The following is a 26,742-nucleotide window of genomic DNA, read 5'->3' on the forward strand; positions in this document are numbered from 1 at the left end:
CTGAATGAAATTTCAACCTTGATTTCTGCCAAAATTAAAACAAAAAATTAAACTAGTTGAGAATACTCGAAGAGCATTGCCAGAACTTAAAAGGAAATAATCTTTTTGAAATTTACATGAAGTTGTATAGTATATTTATTTGATTAAATTTAATAGATAATACACTTACATATTTGGAACCTGCGTATTAGGGGATCTATTGAATTAACTATATTGAGCTGTCACTTTTTATCACTATATATATATACTGAGAATGCAGATATGATCAGTGACTAGCGGTTACTATTTGGTATCAAAACGTTCATCATCCTCTTAGGTATTGATCAACACTTCAATATTATCTATCTATGACTTATGGTTCTCGAGATATGGTTCCTTAAATCTCTCGAAATTGGAACTTTTTTTTGGCCAATATCTCAGGAAAATTCTATCACTTTTTTCAGATTCGATAGTTTTTGATGCTTTATCGAATGGAGGGCTCAAAATGAATGAAAAAAAAAAAAAAAAGGATAATAACAGACACGCATACATACACAGATGTAGAGAATTCATTAACGAGCTTTTTCTAAATTCGTTGAAATTGAAAATAACATTAAAAGCCTGTGCTTTCTCTGGTGACATTAAACATAACAATAGTGGTTGAAAAAAGACACGGGTAGATTTAAAAATGAAATGAAATTTTTGAGTTTTACGTCCCACGGTTATGCCGGTTAGGCTAAAGGAGACGGTGATGATGAGAGATGAATGAAATGGTGGAATGAAGAAAGTGGGAGGAAACGGGAGAACCCCGAGAAAACCCACGACCACGGTGTTTGTCCACCACAAAGTTCCCTTGATGTGAGCAGGCTTTGAACCCGAGACCGCTAGCACCAGAGGTGAACGGGTAGATTTACTATTAGAGAAGTCTGGTAAACATTGCACTTTTATATGATAAATCTTCTCTTTGCCTTTCTTTCTCCTTTATGTCTAGCCTCATCACATGAAGTATTAGCCCTTTTAAGTTGATCTTTTAAGCTTTGGTAACAACAAAAGTAAGTCCACCAATTGTCTATATATAATATATAAAAATGAAAGTGACTATGTCTGTGACTTAGATGAGGTTCGGGCCTGGGATGTTTTTTTTATTATTTTACTTTGACGGTGCAACTTAGGAGAGGAGGGAGATGTTTAAAAATGATCGAAAATTGGCAATATTAGTGTCGAATGTTAGTTCTCGGGGTCGCCGAGATGAACAGTGACACTTCTGATAACGTTTAAATCATAATTCAGGCCACAATAGTAATATTTAATTTTTAAGACAAAAAGTATCGTCTATCAGAGAGCGCTTCAGAATAGTAACTAACGGAACATGTTACTATTTTTCTACTTTTAACCCAGCTAAGCGGGTTATTGACGCTAATTTCATAATGATTTAGTTTGATTTATAATCTGTTTTCTTTAGCCTAAAGGGCATAAGCTTGGGACATAAAACTAGAAATTTAATTTCATTACCTAAGAAATTTTGTATATGTTTAATTTTTCAGCTTTTTTTTAAAAAAAGTACGCACTTTTAGCGTGGGAGACCTAGGTTCGATTCCCGGCGGGAGCTCATGTGGTTCGGATTCCATGTTAAGCTCTAGGTCCACGTCTCATATAGCCTCGATGCTGAACTGAAAATCAAATCAAAATCAAATGTTTTTTTAAAAAATGTTATGGATTATTCTTAATTATAGCACAGAAAAGTACAGACTGAATGAAAAGGGATTTTACAACTTTGAAAACTCAGATTGATTTTTTCACTTAATCTTACAGACATGGTTTTGTTGTCATTTTGTAGCCAAATACACCAAGTTTTGACTCACGTAGTACACTAGTTCAGAAACAAGCCACTACAAGTGCTAGCGGCAGTTACAGCAAAGATGGCTGCCTTTACTGGTCCCGAGTATGCTAGCTGTGTATTTTGCTTTGAAGAATCCAAGTCTGCAACAACTGTGTAATGTAATTTTTGTACAAAGTATGCTAAAGATCTTCCCAGTAGGCTTACTATTTATCATCAGTGCCATAAGTGTTTCATTGAAAATGGATGTTCGGTACGACACAGCAAATCTTCTGGTCGTCTTTGTACGTCTGAAGACGTTGTAGAGGAGAAATCGACTTCAGATGGGATGTACCGCATCACCAATGGAAGCCACATTAAACCTCTTTAGGTATAAGGTTAGAAAAGAACATGTATTTTGTTACAAAATGACACCAAAATCATGCCTGTAAGCTAAATAAATAAATCAATATCAGTTTTCCAAGTTGTAAAATCCTTTTTGATACACTGTATTTTACTGCCAAGTACAGAATAGGGATGGCCACAAAGTTCCGGTTCCGGCGGAACCGGTTCTCGGAGATCCGGTTTTCAGAACCGGGTCGGACCTGGATCCGAAAACCCGGTTCCAGAACCGGATTCGACAGTAATATCGGTCATTTTCGATCTCCTATATATATCCCCCGTCCTCCAAGTTGCAAGACTGAATTTGAATTTAAACTGCAATAGGAAGTGTCACTGTTAATGTCAACAACCCAGAAGATTATGGGTTCCACACTAATATCGGTCATTTTGGATCATTTTTATATATATATATTTCTCTCCCCTTCCCTAAGTTGCACCGTCAAAGTGAAATGATAAAAACACTTCCAGTCTCGAACCTCATCTATGTGGCAAATTTGATCAAGATGGGTCGAGTGATTCAAGAGTTATTAAGTTTTATTTATTTTTATATACTTCCCCCTCTCGTACGTTGTACCGTCAAAGTGAAATAATAGAAACCATCCCAGGGCCAATTGTCATCTGTGTCGAAGGTTTGAGCGAGATCGGTGCGGTGGTTTAATAGTTAAGAACGAACAAACATAGTCACTTTCATTTTTTATATATAGATTATTGTATTTCAAATATAGGAAGTTTGACACATAGGGACTGTTTACAGTATTAAAACATCTTTGTAATGCATTTAAAAAATAGAAACAACATCGTTGGACGGCTGTGAGGATGATGGAGGCCGACTAAGTTCCCTTTCTTTGTCCTAACGATGGAATTATAGTGCTTACAGCGTCACGAGTTAGGGAGAATTTGCTCACGCAGTCATGGAAAGTCAGGGTTTTCAACACCAGAATTTTAGTGTAAACCGTACAGAATGCAGAGCCACTAAATAAAGGGCGATCGGTAGTGGTGTCCTGAAGTAAGTGCTGCTTGAAATTGGAAACACCCTTTTCACTACTTGAGCTATCAGTCACATGATCAGTGTCTTCTTTGGTTCTCTTTTAATTAGCCATGTTTTAGTAGCATTTTTCTGCTTTGAACGTGCAGTATCTTTCTCTATACGTAAATCACACAAATTAAAAGGATGTAGTAAAGTATCCTTTTGAGATATTTGTTGGGAGTCCGATAATAAGTGTTTTCTGTGTATTTACAATATTGTAAGCTAGTAATTTCCAGAAATATGAAATCTTTAATAATGCATCCTTCCATTTGCAGAAGTATTGCAGAGAAGCTTCATGAGAAAAGTCTGGAAGATCGTCAGTTCGGTACACGAGCAGCTGTTGCCTGCGGTGCCCTTGGTTTTCTAGAAGTTGATGGGATAAAATTTAGAAATGTTATTCTAAGTTGTTTACAGAAAGATTACGAAGGTAATTACACAGTTAATAGTAGTACATTTATTTGTTCCAACGAATCATAAATGGAAAAAATAAGGTATGTGTATCACACCAAATCTGGACGTGCGCCAAGGTTCGATTTCCGGTGGGGGCACTCGGTCGAAAAGGTGTAAAAAGCGTTTTTAGGCCAGCCATCCTGAATGAGGTTTTCTTCATTCATACCAGGCAAATGACGGGGTGGTACCTAACATATAGGTTCCAGGGCGCTTCCTTCCCTTTCCCCGGATAGTGTGCTCGCCGAGGGACGTTATCCCTCATACTTGACGGGCAAACATGTCCATAGCTGCCTAAAGCCCGGAAATTTAAATTTTAAATCCCAAATCCCGTACGTGCGCCCTTCCTGCCGTTCTAGTGCCTGGCGGTGCGCCTTTGGTTCACGACGTGTCGATTTCGATTACCAGTGGACAGCCTTGCACAACCCAGCATCTTTTGAGTATGCACTTATAGAGAAATTGTTCTGGTATAAAATGTGTTATTTCCTACAGTTATCATATATAATTCAACCATCAGAGGTATTCTATAATACAGATACTGTTTTGTCCAAGCCCATGGAGGTCTGATACAGTCTGTGAGGTCTGATTGACCCAGTACCGACTTCATCAGTGATAGAAAGTATGGATGTTGAGGGCGCGGAGTAGTTAGTGTAGTGGTTAAGACATCGGCACGGTAGCCTCGAGATCTGCATTCGATTCTCGGTCCAACTGTGCATTTCTCTTTGTTACTTTGTATGTCTATTCCTCCAACAAAGTTACACAGATATAGTGAACCTTCTAAATTTCAAATATTAGTTGTTTTCATCAATGGAATTAGAAAATCAGTTAAGAATTAAAGTCTGGGTACAAAAAGATAAATTTAGAGTTACCAAATTAAAATTCATAACTGAAATCTATTTCTCTACGTCGTTACTTACGGCGGGAAAGAAAATATGACGATCTTTCACTTTCAGAGTTTGTAAGGGGAAGAGAAGGAAAACTCGGAGCTTCGTTTGATAAACATCCTGTTGTGAATGAGAATATGGACTCTCCTATCGAGAAGTTTAGTGCCAAGATTTTAAACATAAATGTTAATTTAATTTGATAACGTTTTGACACATTGCATTAGTAACGATACTAGAACATTCATAATTATAAAAAAAAAATATGTGTAACAATTTCTATCACTTTAATTGCAATAAACAGTTTCAGCAATCTCTGGTGTCTTCGTTAGTTGCTCTCGGAAACTCACAACAAAACTTTTAATCTGATTTGTTTTCTACTAATTCATTGCAAAATAAAATTCTGAGAAGTGCCAAATAATAATAATAATAATAATAATAATAATAATAATAATAATAATAATAATAATAATAATAATAATAATAATAATAATAATAATAATAATAATTAATAATAATAATAATAATAATGGCGTTTCTTGAGCTATTGACGAAAACAACAATGATTATTGAAACACTTTACTGCAGGGGTTCTCAACTTTTTCCAGTAGTGCACCATCAAAGCATATTAATTGTTAACAACCGTAAGTCATACATACCATTACCAGTGATACCCATACCACAGGTTAAGAAACTCTGGTTTAGTATAACTAAAGTGTATTTTAACGCAGTAAGTGGTTATATTTTTGTTAATTGTATAACTATGCGTCTAATATCCCGGATTAGTGGAATACTCTCACCGATGGTCTAGTGGCTAGAGCATGTACCTTTGGCGCGTGTGGGTCGGTGGAGAGTATAAAAACATTTGATTTCTCAAAATCATTCCCTTTAATTACAGTAGAGCGTCGATTATCCGAAGTAATTGGGGGACATGGGTGTTCGGAAAACTGGTTTGTTCGGATAATCGAACTGTACTGTACTGCACTGCACTGCACTGTACTGGACTTCTACAGCCAGTGCCAAACCGACAGAAGTGTGCTGATTGTTGAAACACAGCGACTGGCGGCTTGGCCGGTCAGCAGCGCCTTATGAAGGCCCCATTAGAAGCAATGTTCCGCCAGCGGTGGCTCAGTGCGGCGACTACTGTGGGAAACTTGGTTTGGGAGTGAGGGGGATGATGGACGGTAGGGTGGGAGAGTAACAGGTGCGAGCGAGTACACAGTTCTGTTAAGCGATCGTTCGGTTGACCGACGTTCGGATAATCGACGCTCTACTGTACTTAAGTGAAATACCCGTTCTTCGTAAGGGAGGATACAGTTTGTGGATTCGAAAAGTAAAGAAATGAGTGAAATAAATAATTATGGAAGAGCAACCTCGATGACGTAAACCAATACTTTCTGCGTTATCCTTGTAAATTGCCGGGTTAGATGACATGTCCGCCTTTTGCCTAAATTTATATTTAAATGTCATCAGGACGGCTACCAGTCAGCTTTCTGATCCCGAAAACTATGTATGTCACACCAATATCTCTTACTAGCAGAATACCCATTCTTCGTACGGGGATAATATGTTTCATTTTCGACATAAAGGAGTGAATTTGGATTTAAACGGCATCGAAAGTGTCACTGTTCATCTCAGCGACCCCCAAAACTATGGATTCGACACTAATATCGGTCATTTTCCATTATTTTCAAATATCTCCCCCTCCCCTGAGTTGCACCATTAAAGTGAAATGATAAAAACCATCCCAGGTTCAAACCTAATCTATGTTGAAAATTGGATCGAGATCAGTCGCGTGGTTCAAAAAAGTATGAAGGTACAAAGTAAATAACTTTCATTTATATATATATATATATTCGATATTACTTTTTACTCACCCTCTCCTCGATGTCGATGGGGCTAAAGTTGGTCTTAAACAACAACAGAAGTATGTCCATTCATCTCGTCAACCCGAAAATATGGATTCGACACCAGTACCAGTCATTTTGGTCATTCTATTTTTCACCCCAATCTGTAATGGTGATGTGCGCTTGAGTTGGACTTCAACGACGGATGTTATTATTCATCTCAGCGACTCTAAAAACTAAGGATTTGATACTAATATCCATTGTCTCGGGGTATTTGTTCTTTCCTTTTGTCTATACATTTCAATCTTCCTTTAAGATCGCTCCCCCGCCCCCCCAAGTTGAAAATCGAAAAAAACAAGTAAGGAAGAGGGTGAAATAAATGAGGAAGAGCTGTTCTTTCGGTGTTGCCTCTGTCAGTATGGGTGAAAATAAATACCGGGCTACTTAAAAATAAAGAGCAGATCTATAATTTGTGTTTCTAATTAACGACAATAGATAAACACAGATACGATGTGCCACTGGATAGAGGAAAATTCAAGGCTTTAAATCCTTACCTATTACACAAAATTGCAACACCCAGAAAGACAAATGCTAGATCAACGAAATTTATTCCAGCTATAGGCACATGACAAGACACAAATGATTAGAATAATAGAACTGTACATCACCTGTGACTTTGAGAAATCAATATCGTGTGGATCCACCATGTGCTTAGATCAGCGCCTCTATACGTCCTGATATGAAATCAGGAAGTTGCTGGATGTCTTTTTGGAGGATATTCTGCCACACGGTTTGTACTCGAGTCAACAAGCCATCCACATTTGCCGGTGGAGGACCGTGATGAAATGTTTGCGCCCAACGATATTCCATACATGCTCGATGGGGAACATGTCAGGCGACCGGGCAGACCAGGGAAGTAGGAATACCTGGCGTTCAGCGAAGAAAGCGTGCGCATTCATCGCTACATGATGCTTGGCATTGTTCTGCTGAAATATAGCATCTGGAGTTGCCTGTATGTAGGGCATCACCCCGGGCTCTAAAACTTCATCAACATACCGATGCTGTTCAGATTACCCTGAATACAGATGAGCTGTGATCGCGTGTTGTAAGCAATGGTGCCGCACACGATTGCATTGGGCATTTGTTGGGCGTTATGACGCTCAACAACTCAAACTGGCAGATTGCGCTTACTATGGTATCGTCGTACGCGTATGCGGCCTTCACTGTAGGATAGGTTGACTCGTCCGAAAACATTTTGCCGCCATACAGCATACCAGTGACGGTGTTCGCGTGCCCATATTAGTCTGTTGCGTTTGTGGTTTCTGGTCAAGGGGACCCGTTGCAACGTAATAGTTTCCGTAAGTAGAAGCTTTGCTTTGTATATACTTAAACACAAACAAACTATTTGCTGAGCAAAACAATATATTCAAATAAAAAATACGTGTTACAGTTTCACCAACTAACACTTTGGCTTCATCAGACACTATGAGATACAGGAAAAATGTACATTCTTATGTACAAACAAGAGCTGAGACATCTGCTTCTGATTGGCTCCTGGCAGCGGCCAGTCCCCTTCAAGTATTCTGATTTGAATATTTCTATACCGAAGCTTTCTATCTGTTGTCAATAACACACACACAAATAACGATCTTAGCACAACTAATCTAAACTAACAATTAATTAACATAAATAATTATATAAATATATAAACATACACATAAATATATATATAAACAGATAAACATATAATTACGCATACACTTAAAAATGTAGACACATACACACATATATATACATACATATTGTGGCAGTACCTGTATTTAATCAGAATTTCACGTGTAATAATTTTATTTTTATTGATCAATTTTTATTTATTTTATGGATATCGGATTTGATAAAATAATGAGGTGAAGGTAAACAACAATTAAGAATCGAGATTAACGCAAGTTGATGCAAATGTGTTATTTAATTGTCAGCGAAAATTCAATAAACAAAAATGCATAATGGAGAGTCTGCGAATGCAGGAAGACAATCTATGTAATGCGTTAACTCGTACATAAGCGACATTCTGTAAATTATGAAAAGTAATTGTAATCTGTTTGTGAACATTTCACACATTCACGGATATGAGGAAATTGCCTAGAATCGGGAAATCGGAGTTTGTCGAGTGTTGCAGTTTTTGAGTCTTGACACGAGGAAAGAAGTTGTTTTTCCAAACGAAAGGAGGTCACACGTGCCTAGCAGCAGACGACGCCAGAGAATTCCAGAACGGAGGAGTTGAACAAAACCAAGAGACAGGAGGTCTTCTGGACAGTGATCCGAGTATTCGAGAGATCAGAGAACCGGGATTCGACTGAGAGAATTCTAATGAAGGTGTTCTATTAAAAGAGAAGTCATCGCGATCTGGAGGGAAGCTTCAGCTTTTCGAGAAGCTCCAGTATTTTATTAAAGAAGTTCGACGATTCATCCAGAGCATTTGGGAGTGAGACCAGACTCAATGCTAAGCAGCAACGCCTGTCCATAGAAGTGTCAACTTGGCGACACTGGATTCAACTCGTCAACACCAAGGCCATCAGCGAACGTCATTTGGAAGAGATCTGAAAGGTATGTGTTTCTCCTATTCAGGATTCAATTGCTCAATGCTCGATAGGCGATACTCGTCTGGCAAAGTTTCCGATTATCCGTGCTAAAATTCACGACACTCACATTCATTACATTTTACTGAATACGAAATACAGATGTTATCTAGTCATTGAAATCAATGTGTTATTATTTGACTTCAATCCCCAATTGGTATGTGTAAATGATAAACCTCTCGCATATAAATTCGAGAACTTGCCCACTCATTCTAGATGGTGAGTGGAAGGCGCTCAGCTCAATTCATTTTTGCATCCCCAAATCAGGCACGAATTGAGCCGGGTTGTCAATATATACAATATATATATATATATATATATATATATATAAAAATACAATTAGACATATATACACACATACTGTACATATAGATAACTAATATTGACTAATAAATACATAAACACGTGTAAGACAAGCAATATATATACAACAACCATAATAGATATGTGTATTCAAATCTTATTCTTTAAGCTTTTGTAACAACCTATTGGTCGATAATCAGTCCTGAGTTCCAGTTCATTGCTTTATTACCCCCCATTTCTATATAAACCGTGCATCCTTCCATTTCCTAACTATACTTCTATCTTCTTGACCTAGAGTTTTTACTTCATTCCAATTAACTGAATGTCCCTTGTCCTTTACGTGTTTGTAGACCGCATTTTTGTCCCTCTCTAGCCTAACGTCATCCTTATGTTGTTTTATACGCTCTCTTAGTCTCTTTCCAATTTCCCCAATATAACATATGTCACACTCGCTGCACTGAATTTTACAAATCACTCCTTTTTTCTCCATCAATAGCTTTTGCTCTTTTTCTCTCTTTTTCCTTCTTTTTTTCCTTATTACTTCCAGTAGTTGCAACAGTATGTGAGCACCAGTCCAGTCTTCAGGAAACGACGTCGAACAGTCGACGCAGACATGGCAATACCAGTGACAGTGCTCCAGCGTTGAGCTAACAGGTAGATGTCCTTGTCCGGTCCGTTATGGCCATCCGGACAAGATATGTCATCCCGTGTCAAATTGCGTAGTCCAGTCCCTGCTCGTTGCTTTGTATGACCTTCTGTCCACTGCTTCCATCCAGGCATCACTGTCGTCACAGCATGTCCTGTACGAGCAGCAATTTCGCGATTAGACAAACACGCTTCCCGCTGACCGATCATTCTACCCCGTTCGATCTCAGTCAACTCCGTATATTACGCCCTTTGAAGTTGACAAGGCGTAGTGACACTTGCCTACGAGTTTGCACTTTGATTAGCCAGTATCCACTGCCTCCTTGCGACATGCACTGACCTTGCGTGGTACCACTCCGATGACAGACGAGAGGGCGCTGCCAGCCATATGTGGACGCCATCTGTTTGAAATATTAATCACTTCCTTGTACAACATGTTTACACATTTTCGTAAAGTTTGTATTCATTCGGGCCATTCGTTCTTGGTGTTACAATTTTCATAATTTGAAGTGTAGTTCCATTCAATGTCTACAGTGGCGCTGTAATTTGTTTACGACAAAATGGCGGCGCCGCAAGAGAAGTCTTCTTGTGTGCTGTCTGTAGCATGCAAACAATAGATCTGTGGTTGTAGTGCAGAGCAAGAGGAGGTGGTGTTGCATGAAGACAATGTGTATGTACCATCTATGCCCGTTACTCTTCAACATCTGCGAGATCGAATTGGTACGGTATTAAGTCAATAACTAGGGACCAGTGAGTTAATTCATGTGTGACAAGAAATGGACTACCGTTTCGACGTTTGCTGCATAACAAAGGGTGCTCATGTTTAATGCATAAAATAAAACGTTGAACTTTCATCTATTCAGTGATGTGTCGTATATGTATCTATCTATAATCGCCTATCGAATAAATAAATAACGAAATACTGAAATAAATAATTAACAAAAACCAAGGCCTTCGGCGGTTCTCCTGTTAGTTCTCGAGCCAGTTGACGTATGCTTTACTACTGCGAAAACTTAAATGTCATCAGGATGGTCACCAATCAGCTTGCCGATCCCAAAAACTATTTATTCGAAACTACTATCGATGATTTTGGTTATTATTTCCAACCCCTTTCCCCCGATGATGATGGGGTCTAAAATAGGACTTAAATAACCTCGAAAGCATTACTATTTTTCATGTCTGAAACCTTCAAAACTACGGATTCGACTCTAATATCGGTCATTTTGTGTATGTTGTTTTCCACTTCCCTTCTCCCGTCACCCTCGGTGATGATGTGGACTGAAGTTGAACATGAACGGCGTCGGAAGAATCACAAAGACACCAAACACTATGAATTTGACTTTTAATATCCATCGGGAATTCCCTCGTGGCTGAGATTAACGTAGGCACACTGGAAACGGGAGAGTCGGGTTCGTTCGATTCCCGGCAGGTTGGTTTGAATCTCCGGTTAACTGTAGGTGCACGCCTTATATAGCTCTTGCTGCTGAAAAGAATACTAAACTCCGATACACCACTACTAAAACCTTCGTCCCGGGTATATATGCTTTCCTTTTATGAATGCGTTTTCACATCCTCCTAAATTAGACCCTCCGAGGCAAAAATCGGAAAATGGACTTTGAACATGGTTAGATCTGGTGAAGGTCTATCTGTATAAAATTAGCTGGCTGTAGGTCGTTTCTTTCTATGGGAAAAGTTGGTGACACATTATTTTATATGTAACTATAAATACGTCTCCTTTAGCCTAAAGGGGGCCGCGGTGGTTCAGTAGTAGAGCGTTCACCTCTGGTACATGAGGTCCTTGATTCAATCCCATCTCGCGCCAAGTGAACTTTGTGGTGGACAAATACCGTGTATATGGTTTTTCTCGAGGTTCTTCCGTTTCCTCCCATTTTCTTTCAGCATTTCATCCATTTCTTATCATACTGTCTCCTTTAGCCTAAACGGCATAACCATGGGACGTTAAACTAAGAAAAAAAAATTGTTTTTTCAAATAAATAAAACATATGTGTTTCTTAAAACATGCGTATTGCTCCCAGGGATTAGGGGACAGTTCTCTCTTATATATGTGTTTGAATACAGTTTCTACTAGTCTCTTCTTGGATACACGATTATCAAAATTTTTATTTTGCTGAGAATAGTGTAGAATTTTCCAGGATAGTGTATCCACTAAGTATAAAAACATTCAACCTTTTCCAGATTCCTCAGAAAGAAATAGGACATACACATTATCGTTCTATCATAAAAACCGTATCTTGGGTTTTAATTATATATAACACCCACACTTTATATTACTCTCTCAGTTTCCTATATAATACCGTTTTCTATTTTTACTATTATTTTATGTCGATTTTAGACTTCATTACTTTGTATTTTAATTATTATTTCCTACATAATTTATATCTTATATTCTTTATTGCGTGTTCTCCTTCATTTGTTAACTATCTTTCTATTATCAAAGAAGAGTAAAAACAGTCACACTTGCTAATAAAATATACTATATAAACTCTTTCGCTAAATACTTCATCAGATAGGACAAACATAGAATAAAAAGAAAGGATCCGATTCTACATCAAATCAATTGTCAGGCGCGCGAATTCAGAAGTGACTAAAAAATGCACGATTGAAGTGGGATTCGAATGCAGGTCTCCGCCTTACCGTTCGTTTTGGTATGAATGTTTATTGTGTGAACTTTGGAACGAACGTTATTAATGGATTGTATTTGTTGAAGCAGTAGACATTAACTAAGGAGCTCTGTAAACTGAGGGTGTAGATACAGAGATATCTAAGATATAGTAATACACACAGAGATAATGATAACAATGGAAGTTCTATGAAGAAGTTAGGAGGAAAGCTGCTTGAATAAAGTAAAAGGTGAATAAATAGAAACTAACAATTCTTTTCTGTGGTATTTATTTATTTTCAAATTGAGTAGAAAATGACATTTGAATTATGTCGTTGTTAAGAGGATCATTACAGTTACGTTATATATGTTTATAGTAATTAACTGATTATTAGTATCTTATAAACTTTCTGAAAGTTTCAAAACTGTCACTGAAACGGAAAATCCGATTGATCGGGAGCGGAGGAAGGGGGTTATAACAATCTGAAAAAAAAACCTCATAGATTAATGTTTTTTTTTTTTTTTTTGTCTTAAGTGATTACTCCAAAAACTGTTTTTATATTTATTTATTACTTCAAAATACGTTTATGCGTTCATGCGTAGTTCTTAGCATAGCAAGCTCTCTTTCCTTCCGCACTTACCCGCTAGATAACATGGTTGCATCATTATCGATCCTGTGTTTTTATTGTTCTATTTCAGAAAGAGAACAGCTCCAGGCTCGTAACCCTTCCAAGTTCCTGAATGCAGTGGCCTTCCTAGGTGAAGTGTTTCATCACGTACGAACGGCTGATGGATCCCCGATATCCATACTCTCTGTTCCTCTTCTATACTATCAGGATCAGTTATTGTCTGGAGACGAACAAGAACTAGAGCTGTTTACAACACTGGTATGTTTAGTGTGACATGATGTATCTAGTAGTCTAAAAAGAGTATTGAGTCTTTTACGCACGAGATGGTGTTAGTGCCCCAAATCTTAGGGTATATGAGTCACAGTGCTTAAGGCTTAATGCTGTTTGACAGACGACACACTATTTGAAGCTAGTAGATGTGCAAGAAGTATTGGAAACAGTAGCGTATGTAAGATTTTGTTTCGGGGGGGGGGGGGGAGGAGGCTGTGCACAACACGGGGAAACGGGGCGGGGACAATTGCTCATTTGAGTTTAAGAGTTAAATATATTTTAATGGATTGTCTACTAATATACTAGGGAAAAAAATGTGAAACTCGTATGTCAGTGGAGAATCTTAACCTCACAGACAAATCTGAAATGACGCTCATGCAAACTTACGTTGAATATTTGTAATCTCATTTCAATTTAACTGATTTCATTGTAGAAAAAAGTCCATTCCGTTTTTACCTGAAAGAAAACGTTGATAAGTTGAAGCTGAAGATACTGATTGCAGCTTTAATGACAGGAATTGCAGACTGGTGAATTTTATATATGATATGATAAACACAAAAATTTAGTAGTGAATCTAACCTTTTATTCTATTCATAGAAGAGAAAGGAAGCATCCTCTTGGCCTATCTAATTTCCCAGGCTATGTATTTTCCATCTTGATTTTCTTTAATTCAAACATTTACCTTTCTTTATAACTAAATGATGTAAATATTCCTTTATGTTGATATCCGTGTTAGTTGGTGTGGAACACCAGTTTCGCATATCAGTTCTTCTTAGTTTTGGTGTTACTAACGACGGCCGACTTGAATCACAACTAACAACGGTCGAAAGTATGATAGGAAAAACGAAAGAAAGTAACAACTGGGAAAAAGTAACAGAAGAGTAGAATGGACGAAAGAAAGAAGAAAAAAAGAACGCGGTTCTTACATGGAATGAAATTTGACGAATACATTATTATTTTTGAAAAAAGAGCATAAGAAAATGGAAAGTGAATGAAATTTTTAGAAATGGTAAGAAGGATTATTGTTGTACGTGGAATGCGAAAACTAACAAATTTATTTCAGGGGGAAGGGTACTTGAGTCCGATAGGTCCCCCTAAATACACCACTGATTAAAAGTGTTATAATCAGGCGTAAAGTATTGCACCATGAGGATAAATGAACTTTTCGCGAAGCTGCACTACATTTTACAGTTTCATTTCAATAAAGGTGAAAATGCTTCGCAAGCCCATGAACAGATTTGTACTGTTTATGGGCAAGATACGTTATTAAAACCATTAGCCTAAAGATGGCAAGGGCTATCCAGTTGCAATGATGTGAATAGACTTTGAAGGAGATGGCTGAAATTCAACTTAAATATAGAAGACACTATGGAGATTAAGAGTGGCCCAAAAGCACATATACACCCCTGCATTGATCAAGTATAATATTCTAGCTTACATGTTTATTTGCTTCGGTTCTTCCGAGCTTAAGATGTAAGTAAAAACACATTAAGAACAAATAATAAAGAAACTAAGTCTACCTGATGGATAACAATAAGAAATAATATAAAAAGTAATGAGTTGATCAATACGAGACTGTGTACCTACTTTTGGACCACCCTGTATATTCCAAAAGCAAATTGCTGTGAAATGCATGGATGGAGCGTGGTCAAAAGAAGCACGTAACATTAACAATTATGTCAATGGAAAATAAATGAAAAACGAATAATTCCTCCACTTACCTCGAAAGCCAAGAAAGGGAAATGTCTGAAATTTAGCTGAAAGATAGAACAGACTATGTAGATTCTACATTCGAGGGGGCCGCGGTGGCTCAGTGGTAGAGCGTTCACCTCTGGTGCTTGGGGTCCCGGGTTCGATCCCTGCCCCCGCCAAGTGAACTTTGTGGTGGACAAGCACCGTGTGCGTGGGTTTTCTCGGGGTTCTCCCGTTTCCTCCCACTTTCTTCATTCCACCATTTCATTCATCTCTCATCATCACCGTCTCCTTTAGCCTAACCGGCATAACCGTGGGACGTAAAACTCAAGTATTTCATTTCTACATTCGAAAAAGAAATTGTCCTAAAATGGAAGGAATATAATAAAAAATCACGAAACATAAACATTTGAAGTCAATGGAAAATCAATGATAAAGCTGAAGTTGTCCATATATATAGTAATATAAAATTAGTAATATAATGTTGTTGAAGCAAGCTACAACAATGTCCAGTCATAATATACGCAGAACCAATTTTATTATTTTTTTAAAATTGTTTCCGTGTATTTAGCAAAATTTTAAGTTTGAATTTTTTTCTTCTCGTGAAAGTTGTGCTTTTTTAACACACAGCGATTCTTCGAGGCGTAGCGAAGGTATGTGATTGTTTAAAAAGTTATTATCAACTAACAATAAATCTCTCAACTCAATTTTGATCTCTAAAGTCTCAATACTTCTTAGACAACCTGACGTTAAGTTGAACTCAATTGTATTTATATAAAGGGTGAATTTTTGAAAACCCATGGATTTCATTTGTGCCTAGAATTTCTAACTGAAGTCCGATTTTAATGCGATTATGGCAAATGATGAAGGAAGGGTGGGAGATTTATGAGACTATATTCACTATATTCACTGGTTAAATTCATCCAAGGATGAATTCAGGGGGTAGCCCGGGGGGAATCTCCCCCCCCCCCGAAGAAAATTCATTCCCTCCGGAGAAACTCCCAAAATTTTCGTCACCAAATGTAGAAATTACTTCACCCCTTATTTGCTTTTCTCTCCGTGCACGATCAGACGAAATCCGATCTCTCAATATACATATAAATGACGCAGACTCATTCTATATAAATATTAAACATGTAACATCTAAGATAGAATACCAATAATCAATAAAACCTGTGTTTCTTAACGCTATGACCGAGTTTGGCAAAACATGAAATTGCCAACTGTTGAAGAAAGGTTTGTATTTTAGTAGCTACTATACTCTCGCCTTATATTATATATTAGTAGGCAGCACTAGCACAAATTGAGATAGAAAAGGAAAGATAGAGAAGATCTTTCGATCATTCCATATGATCTATGATGTCAGGAGACTTCAGTTCTTGAAAATGTACAGTTCTTGCATTATTTGGAATAGAGCGCCTAAATCCCATTTCTCGCATCGGAAGTAACAGACGTAAATGTGTTTTACGATTGTTAAAGTAACTAAAAATAAAGCTAAGTCAGTTAAAGGGTGAGATTCAGAGGGCGTCATTTAGAGGGATCAGGGAGGAATAGTTTTTAAGATATTTATATATAATTTATCAATATAATAGTAGTATATAAGTGAAAAATTGCTATTGAAGGTGACGAAGATCCTGCTGTGCCGTGCCATGGGGGAGGGGCAAGCCGGGCGACGGCCCCGGGCGCCGAAGTAAGGGACGCAAAATTCGGAAGGGAAATAGAAAAGAAGGAAAGAAAAAAGAGAGGAATGAAACACATGTGCACATGTGGGCATGTGCACATATATAAAATGAAAGGGAAAAAACAATAAAAATTGCTCAAAATCAAGGGAAAGCAGGGTTTACTTTTTAAAATTTTCTCACTTTTCGCGGCTGGTCTGTCGACCTCACTCATATGTACGGGTGTGCAGTCGTATACTCTCGCCCCAATCGCTGATTTTCCACAAAACGGCACTAATCCTACTGAAGATTTCGTAAACTAAACTATTGGTGTGTATGCAGTGAAGAGACCAAGGCTAATATGCTTGATTTAGAATCAGAAGTGAGAGAAAGAATGTTAACTTTTTGTGAAGATATTCCTATGTATGTTTCTTTTAGGACAAAAATATTTGAGTTAATTTAAATCTTTTTAAAAACATCTACATTAGTAACAAACAGTAACTACTGAATATAGAAAATAATAACAAAAATTGCTACTGTAAATAGCAGTAAAAGTTTAGTCTAAAATATTTTTGGCAGTCTTTTTTTAATGTTTTAGATAAAACTAGCTGAACCTTCGCTCTCTACACAGCGCATCATTCGCATATGAGCATAAATCTCCTTCTCATTCCTCACAATATATGTGCATGTCCCTTTACAGACACAAGTGAAAGACGTCTTGATAAAAAATCGGCAAGGGGTATCATAAAGGGGAGATTTTTTCGATTATTTTATCTCAATATCTTGTACCGTTTGCAAGATTTGAGCCTACTTCCGGTTGGAGTTTCTAATTCATGTATGACCAGTGTTTTCTTTCTTTCTTCTTGCATGCAGTATGTAATAAGCAAATACATTACATATAAATTAATTATAATGTCAGTTAAATATGGTGTTCATTGGGCAAAACACCCAAAAAATAAAGATTTATCTTAGACTCGAGAAATGGTTATCCTTCCTTTTTCATTATTATTTGCCATGAAACAAACGCCTGAGACATATACAACCCCAATATACAACAAAATTGGTGTTGCAATGTATAATGCATAGGATATGATGCTTTAGTTTTTTTTTTTTTTTTTAATTTCAACGCTTCCAGTGTACCCTAAAAAATGTAATAAAGAAATAATGGCCATGTTTTTTTTTTAAATATTCAATTAGAACTGGACAATCTACGCAAAATTTCCAATCGATCAGTGAAAACGTCATCTTCCTAGAGCATGTAGTTTCCGAGATCTCATTGTCGAAAGGATTGACCACAAACATAAACGTCCTCAACAAATAAGTTTAAAAGAACTCGGAAGATGGAAGCACAATTCACATGCATTGATTTTAGAGAAGGCTTATTAAAATACAAAGGCAACAATTTTATATTTATACAAAATTGTATATATATATATATATATATGTTTGCAAGCGTTTACGAAAAACTACAATTGCTCAGGACATATGAATCAAACGAACTCGAAACAAAAATGAATGTTTAGAGGAAGAGACTGAGGTACACGGAAAACATATACTAATGCTTCTAAATAAATATGCAGGGTTGCAAACCAATACATAAAATCACTAGAAAAAGTACAGAAAATTACACTTTTAAAGGGGCTGTACTTTAGAATGGCATAAAGTGAGGGGTTCATAAATTTTGTGCTGAATACTATTGCATGTAAAGAGTCTGCATAAATATCCACACTTATAATACTACTGGCATCGTAGATTTATGGGGGTCCGAAAGTTGAAATTTTTGATTTTGATGCCATGTTTGGGGCGTAATATCTCAGGAGGGCAAAGTGCTAAAAATTGCTGCTCAGGCCACTAAGTAATTTTGTATGTAAATAAGCTATTGCAAAAAAATCATGACAGATATTACATGGAGAAAAAAGTGAGGACATGGTAAAAATGCGAACAAAGCGCGCGCGTGAAGATGGTCGTAGCCCGGAAAAATTTAAATGTTTTGATATGCTTCATGCTAAATCTCAAAAACTACGCATGGTTCAGCAATTGGGCTCGCTTTTGTTTGTGTTCAGTGGCGTTTGTTCCGTCTTTCTACCTCCATTATCATCATCACGTCTACAGAGTGGACAATTTATCTTGGCCACACACAAACCAAAAGAGAGAAAAACGTGCAACTTTGCAAAAAACAACTATAAGAAGGGGGATATCTTTGTATGTATTAAACAGAAAGACTCAACAAACAGTGTTGCCAACCCAATATAAAGATATATTTATTCAAATGGCACTACGTCAGATTACTACATATTTCAAATCAACGTGTCAAACGTAACCGTAAAATACCACGTTTGTTATTCAGTATTGCAAACTGAGGATGTTAGAGTATCACAAACATCCAAAGTTCGGAAGCCTCTAACGCAAATACAGCATAACGGAGATGCACAGGATAATGCACATCAAAAGTACTTTAGTGTTGGATACCACGGTCATGGTATAACTTGTTTCGAATGAATAGGAACGAAGTTACTAGAACTTGAAAATTTTAATTTTTCGATAGCATTTATTTAGAAAAAATACTCAGATAAGTATCATATCTAGTTACTTGTATGGTTTGTGATAGATGTGTAAATTGTGTAAATTATTTTGCCGTTTTCAGCACTTCGATATCTCAAACCGTTTCGGAGATACGATAAACATTTCTGAAGTTTGCAACACTGCTTAAATCGTCTCATTGCGAGAACTTCTAATTATAGCTACTAAAAGCTATTGCTGTAATGCTATAGAAAAGAAGGGAAACAACAACCATTTTAAATATTTTCCACCAATAAGCCATTTTCAGCAGGATAGGTGTAATGCAACGTTGTGAGCACATTAACTTCCGTAACTGGGATTGGATTCCAGTGATACTTTGCTGATACACTAAGTGAGTTAATACTGCGGTCCAGTTAGACAATGGGTGTCGTAGATGCAAGGGGAGCTAACCCCCTTATGATATAGACGTGGCAATGATCATGGAGCTAGAAAGGTGGAACAAACGCCACTCGCAAGCTTTTGCGCAACTGAACACACAAAAAACAAGCTAATTACTGAACCATGCGTTTTTGAGCTCTAGCATGAAATATATCAAAACATTTAATGTTTTTCCAGGCTACGACCATCGTCACGCGCGTGCTTTCTTCACATTTTTACCATGTCCTCACTTTTTTCTCCATGTAATATCAGTCATGATGTTCTTGCAATAGCTTATTCGCATACAGAAATACTTTGTGGCATAAAAAGCAATTTTCAGCATTTTCCCCTCCTGAGATATTATGCCCCAAACATGGCATCAAAATCACAAACTTCAACTTTCGGACCCTCATAAATCTATGGTGCCAGTAGTATCGTAGGTGTGGATATTTCTACAGACTCTTTACAAGCTATAGTATTCAGCACAAAATTTATGAACCCCTTACTTTATGTCATTCCAAAGTACGGCCCCTTTAAAAGTGTAATTTTCTGTACTTTTTCTAGTGATTTCATGTATTGGTTTGCAACCCTGCATATTTATTTAGAAGCAAGAGTATATGTTCTCCGTGTACCTCAGTCTCTCCTCTAAACATTCGTTTTTGTTTGAAGTTAGTCTGATAAGTACGTCTTGAGTAACTGTAGTTTTCGTAAACGCTTGCAAATGCAAATAATGGCATTCCACTGACAACAAATATGGCCGCCATTCAGGAACACTTGTACATACGACAACGTGAATAGCATTATTGACCTTCTCATACACAAGGTTCGTTACACTCAAAGTTTTATAATTTTTGGAGATGGTCGAGCAACCATTTTCCTCATTTTTGGACCACTTCATATGGAATGACCCTGAAGAGAAACAGTTCTCCTTTTGAACATTGTCCCCAGGCAATTGATGTGCTTTACCCATCAACCTTCAAATACGTTTATGCGGCTGGTAAAAAAGATTTTGTCCTACGTGTTCAGAAGGTTACTAATGGCATCATGAGGCCATTATCGGTCAAAATGAATATCCTTCAACCTCATTTGAAGGTTTGGGAACAGATGGAAGTCAAAATTTTCCAAACTGGGCAAATAAAGAGCTTGGGTAATCAATTCAAAGCCGCAATTGTGAATTGCTGTAAAGGCGACGACGACTTGTAGTTGGGAGTATTATCCTGATAGAAAAGGACGCCTTTTGATAGTTTCAAACGACGCTTTTGTCGAATATTACCATTCAGTTTTCGTAGTAGGCCTGTATAATAATCTCTAGTTACTATTTGCCCTTTTGGAAGGTAGTCTACCACAGTACCGCTTCCGAGTTACAAAATTCAGCAGCGATTACCTTTGCTAATAAAGGCACTGGCTTGGCCTTTGAAATATAAATGAGGCAGATTTTTGTTTCGAATCTCGAGTGGAACACATTTTCTGCAGCCATTTCATCATCAGTAGTAATAGATAATTCATTTTTACTTGTAGAACACTCACCTGGTATGTCAGAGTCAGTTTCTCCATCTATCGAATCACCAGAAAACTCTTCCTCCTTTGTCAATAGGAACTCACGTATATCGTTCTCAGAAAGACCACCACCCGCCATTATCAAAGAAAACATTGGCAGATAATGAACAGCAAACTTTGAAGCCTTGGATTTACTGAATATATAGCTATTGCTGTGATCTCATAGACTAGAACGTCTATTATGACAACAATTTGATATCCAAATGAAACACCTAATACAACAATATGATTAAAAAATAAATAAATAAATAAAATGTCATGAATTTTACAAACTTCTTAATCCTGATTTCATTAAAACAGGCAGACAAATACATTGATGTGTGTTCTGCCATTTATGATACACCTACAAGTAGAAGTGAATTATTCCTATATAAGATATGAAACGTGATCGCAGGTCCAGTAGACCCGCTTGGGACATAATTCTATATATATATTTTAAATGTACCACGTGATTTAAATAGATGAAATATTGATAAAAGAATACAGAAAAGAAGAAAATAAACGTCATTAAACGTCAATACCCATTAGAAAAAAAGAATAGCCATAATACAAGGATCGAAAATCTCTACGGATCCATTGGACCCACTTGAGTGTCCCAGGGTTAATAAATATTATCATTGATAAAAAACGCGTTTCTTCTTATTTTCTCCTTTCTTCCTGTTTTTTGCTTTCTTTCTCATGAGTTATGAAGGACTTTGATTTTAAAAAGTAAGTTACAAGTGACTGAACTTTGATCTGTCGTTATCAGTTTTTATAAGGTACGATTACGTGACACATGTTGTTAAAAGCTGATTTTGCGATCTGCAGAGAGTGTGTTCTTTTTTATTTTCTCTCTTCCATATTTTTGTTTTATTGTTATGCACGTGTATTTTCGTAGAAAAGTTTTGCACGCTCAACTGAAATGTCGTGGATTGTATTCTTAACCTCTGATGAAAAGAGTAAGGTACAAGCTGTTAAAGTGTTAGCTGAATTTTCACTACAAATTTCTCATGTAAGGTGTTTATATACAGGGTGTTACAAGAAGAGGAAGTACAACGAAAATTACAGGAAATTGAAAATTATATGTTTTTCAAAGGACTTTAATTCGAAAAAGTGCTTAGATAAGTCTCAAATTCAATTACGGAAGTGGTTTTCTATAGATCTAAAGACCATAATGCCGTTAACAGCAATTCGCTATCTCAAATCATTCAGAAGATATACAGTATATAAAAAAATGGTAAAATTCTATATATTACTTAAAATGACATATTTGCGGGGACTTTTTAAAACAATTCTTGATTCATTTCGCTTCTCTAACATTACAACAATACTTTTTGGTAGGTGTAATTAGAACAAGTAGTCGGAATTACATAAGTTTAAGCAGTGTTGGAAATTCTACCAATGTTTACTTAACTCCAGAACAGTTTGAGATATCTAATTGCTGTAAATAGTTTTATGATCTTCACATCCATTGAAAACAATTTTTGCAATTGGATGTATCTATGCTGTACTTATGGAAGCAGTTTTGCAAGATGAAGGCTTTAGAAAAATGTCGAACGTTCAATCTCTTGTAACTTTGTTTCTATTCATTCTTAATCCTTCATATTTTGATCATAGTATTACACACTAAGGTCCTTCGGATGTGCATTGCCCCGTCCGTCTCACTTTCGTTTCGTTTCGTCAATATTGCTATATAGGCCATAAAAATTTGAACACTTATATACTGTAACATCCTTAGTTTGATACACTGAATAACAAATGCGATGTTATAGGTTTTTTCATTTACTATGTAGCTTTGAAATGTGTAATAACATAACTGGTTGAATTGGCAACATTATTAACCTGGTGGAGTATGTCAAACAGTGTGCCCCTGGTGGTATTTGCATGGTACAAAATTTCAGAGTTCTCTTGTGTAATAGTTTAAAGGTTGCAAGGGCGTATCAAGATAATGGTCCACTCTATATACAGGGTGTTTCAAACCACCGACAACGTTTGGGAGTTGATTCCTGACATCAAGATAAGACAAATAGTATAAACCAACCTGGGTGCACAAATCCTTCCTTTTACAGTTATAGGCTGCCGAAAACATTAAAAAAAGGAATAATGTAAGTAAAAGGCTAATAGTCACCGCAAGAAACAAACCACATTATTTGTAATTATTATCAGCGCTCGCAATACAGTGATAATTAAAAAAGGAACTTTGAAAGGTCCCTAGCTCCAAAATTATGGGACCTACCGTAATCGGGTCAAGACTTCACTTAGGAACTAATATGTGTGCTATCCAAAAATCCATGTTTCAGAATCGTGCGCTACTTCCACAACAATTTTTATAGAGGTAGTTGGCGAGTACATCAGATTATATGCCCGTAGCCAAACTCCTTCTATAAGAATTGTAGCGTGAGTACCTTAGGATTCTGAAACATGTATTTTTGGATATCGCACATATTAGTTCCTAAGTGAAATCTTGACCCGACTATGGTAGGTCCCATAGTTTAGGAGCTATAGACCTTTAAAGTTCATTTTTTCATGTTTTCGGCAGCCTATAACTTCGAAATGACGGAATTCTACATCCAGGTTGGTCTATACTTTTTGTCTTAGCTTGGTGTCAGCAATCACCTCTCAGATGTTGTCGGTGTTGTTTTGAAACACCCTGTATATACAGATGTATATAAAAGACGTGTCTCTTGTGAACTTCAAGCGTTTTATACATTTGGTGAAAGACAAATCTGGTCAGGAGAATTAAGTATTTTTCATTTTGTTATTGTGTGTATATATATATATTGGCGTTCAAGATCCCCAATCCGTCCAAACAGGACCAGTGTGCCGTCATCCAGTTTCTGAGTGCCGAAGGTTGTCAACCGTGTACGGTGATACATGCGTCTCCAAAACAACAGTGGTGGACTGGGCCAGAATGTTTCGAAAGGGGCGTGAACACTGAACAACCCACTGATTATCCCCGTCCTGTGCAGGATTTGTTTCAACGATTCAAGTGGGAAATGTTGCGACACCCGTTTTACAGCCCTGACCTTTCACCTTGTGATTTTTACATCTATGGGTCAGAGATTCAGGATGCTGTGCGTGATTGGTTTGATAGTCAGCCGTCCATATTTTACATGGACAGCATGTGTAAGTTAGTGACACGGTGGGGCAAGTGTCTCAACGCTCATGGTGACTTCTGAACAATATTTTTACTGCACGCTAACCATAGACGCTCTAGATAGTGTACAAGTTTCCGCTCGAGATAAAAGATTTATTTAATGAATTATGACCACTAAACAGGTTTCAGTTGATCGCCTCATATATATATATATATAGTATTTTTTTTCGTTTTTCAGCCCGTGAAGGGATTGCCTGGCCAGATAGGGCACATTTCTAACTGAATGATGGTTTTCAGTGTCATTTTTGGACGCACAGTCTGTGTTTTTCTTAGAGCACAAACACCTGAATTGCTTACTTGATTAATAGCGCAAAATTTGTATTCCCACCAGTAATTAAACGCGAAACCACGTACACTTGTCATTTGACCATACGTAAATATCTTGTGAAAGTATTAAAGGTCAGGTATTGTGCAAATAATTTGTTATTAGCAGTTCATGTGAAATCTATAGTGTTTGTCTAATTTATGTTATCCTTTTATTACAGTTGGCAGTTAACGGTGTTCATTTGAAGAATTGTGCCCCGGAAAAAGTGGACGACCTTCTGAGACGAGTGCGGTCGACGATTATGACGAAAAACTTAAGTGGTCAGTGTCGTTGCTGGTTGCTGTTAGCCCTGGATTTCGCAGCCAATAATTTTCAAAAACTATCTTCCAATGAACTAAAAAGCTTTTACGAAATCCATTTGGGGTCAACAGTGTTCAAACAACTCGAGAGGTGTTCGGGTGGAGGTGAACATATAGTTCAGCAAAACGATACACTTGTGTCACCGACTACACAGCCCATAAGCAACAATGAAATACAAACTGTTATTCCACAGTCTCATAATGTGTCAGATGGTAATGGTTCTCTGGCTGGATCCGAACCACTGATTGTTGAAACAAGTGAGCATAGGGGTAGGAAAATATCGTTTAAAAGTAGAGCAGATATGTCTGCGAGAAATGAAACTAGGAATTTTGATAGAGCAAGAAATGATACCGGTCGAAGACGGTATGAAACGGAGCATGACGATAGGTTTGAAAAAGATGAATCGTTTTACGGTAGCCAAGAACCAAGAGGAGCGAATCAATTCCAAAGGCGCGGCGGTGGAGACTACTCGAGAGGAAGAACTGCTGTTACCGAAACGGGAAGCAAACAGGTTTCTAGGAATCCGAAGCCGCCTCCAAAGCCTGCCTCTCCTCCACCTGTGCAAGTGACAGTTGCAGCGACATTGGATGAAGAAGAAAGCTGGGACTAAATTTCTTGGTCACCGACGAATGAACTTTATACTTGCGGTTTTGGTTTTGAATATTGGAAAAAGCCGGCGATTTGTGATATTTTTTTCTCTGTTCTGACGTTGTGTATGAAATTTTTAGTATTATAGGAAGCACAAATACATTTTCTAAAAAAGAGCAAAAGGAAAGCATTTTAAATCATAATACAAAATGAAAGTTACTTGTAAATGTAAATTTTCTTTTGCATTAACCATGTGATATTTCCCTTTCTTAAAGAAACAAATATTGCAAGAGATACTGAGTTGGATTCCTCCAGTTGCCCATTGTGATTGTTCTCTTTCCAGGAGTTTCCATTAGTCTCATCACGTAAATACAGGGTGGATATAAAGTCCCTCCCTGTTAACAAACCTTAATAAAAAGAAAACTAAGAATGATAGAAGCCTGCAGTTTTGCGGCAAATAATAGGAAAACTCGAAAAGTTTTTTTTTTTTTTTTTTTTTAACTTGATTTAGAGAATTTCCACATGTGCTCCATTAGTTGCCCATGCGATGTCACATGTGAAACTTGCGCGTCGGGAACGGTCTTCTTGTCTTAACACATGAACAATTTGCACCTTATATGCGTATAACTTCCAGCGTTTGTGTAACGTTTTTTAACAGGAGTTGATTTCGGGATATTCATTTCCCGTGATGCACAACGCAAGGATTTCCCTGGGCTTGGGGTTAAAGCAACATAGTTTCCACATGTTCCTCACTAACATTCGGTCTACCTCTTCTATCACGATCTAAAACACTTCCTGTTGCAATAAACGTGCTACATCATCCCTTTATGCTTTTAACATCTGGTGGCTGTTGTCCATACTCTCTCCTGAATGTTCGTTGAACTGTGACGGGAGATTTTGTTTTATAATACCACAACACACACTTCGCTTTCTGTTGTGCTGACGAATTTTAAACAAATGACTGTCGCGCTGCAGTTAGCTGCAGTAGATGGCAGCACAAGCTGTGATAAAATCTTGATTTATCATACAAGCGATATTTTCAGACCG

General features: G+C 37.2%; 1 protein-coding gene across 4 annotated transcripts in view; it reads left to right on the top strand.

The window, feature by feature from the left end:
- The window catches only part of LOC145675994 (uncharacterized), a 56,855-nt gene extending 30,941 nt beyond the window's left edge, over nucleotides 1-25,914 (top strand). For all 4 annotated transcript variants that reach the window (XM_081746829.1, XM_081746831.1, XM_081746828.1 and 1 more), the window contains 3 exons: nucleotides 3,500-3,651; nucleotides 13,303-13,490; nucleotides 24,968-25,914. In XM_081746829.1, coding sequence (XP_081602955.1) covers nucleotides 3,500-3,651; nucleotides 13,303-13,490; nucleotides 24,968-25,717 — 1,090 coding nt within the window. In that variant the 3' untranslated portion in view covers nucleotides 25,718-25,914. The remainder of the gene's footprint in view (nucleotides 1-3,499; nucleotides 3,652-13,302; nucleotides 13,491-24,967) is intronic.
- Nucleotides 25,915-26,742: the final 828 nt, after the last annotated feature.

The sequence above is a fragment of the Thermobia domestica genome, chromosome 18 (assembly GCF_964235325.1).
Source record: "Thermobia domestica chromosome 18, izTheDome1.hap1.1, whole genome shotgun sequence".
Taxonomy (NCBI): domain Eukaryota; kingdom Metazoa; phylum Arthropoda; class Insecta; order Zygentoma; family Lepismatidae; genus Thermobia; species Thermobia domestica.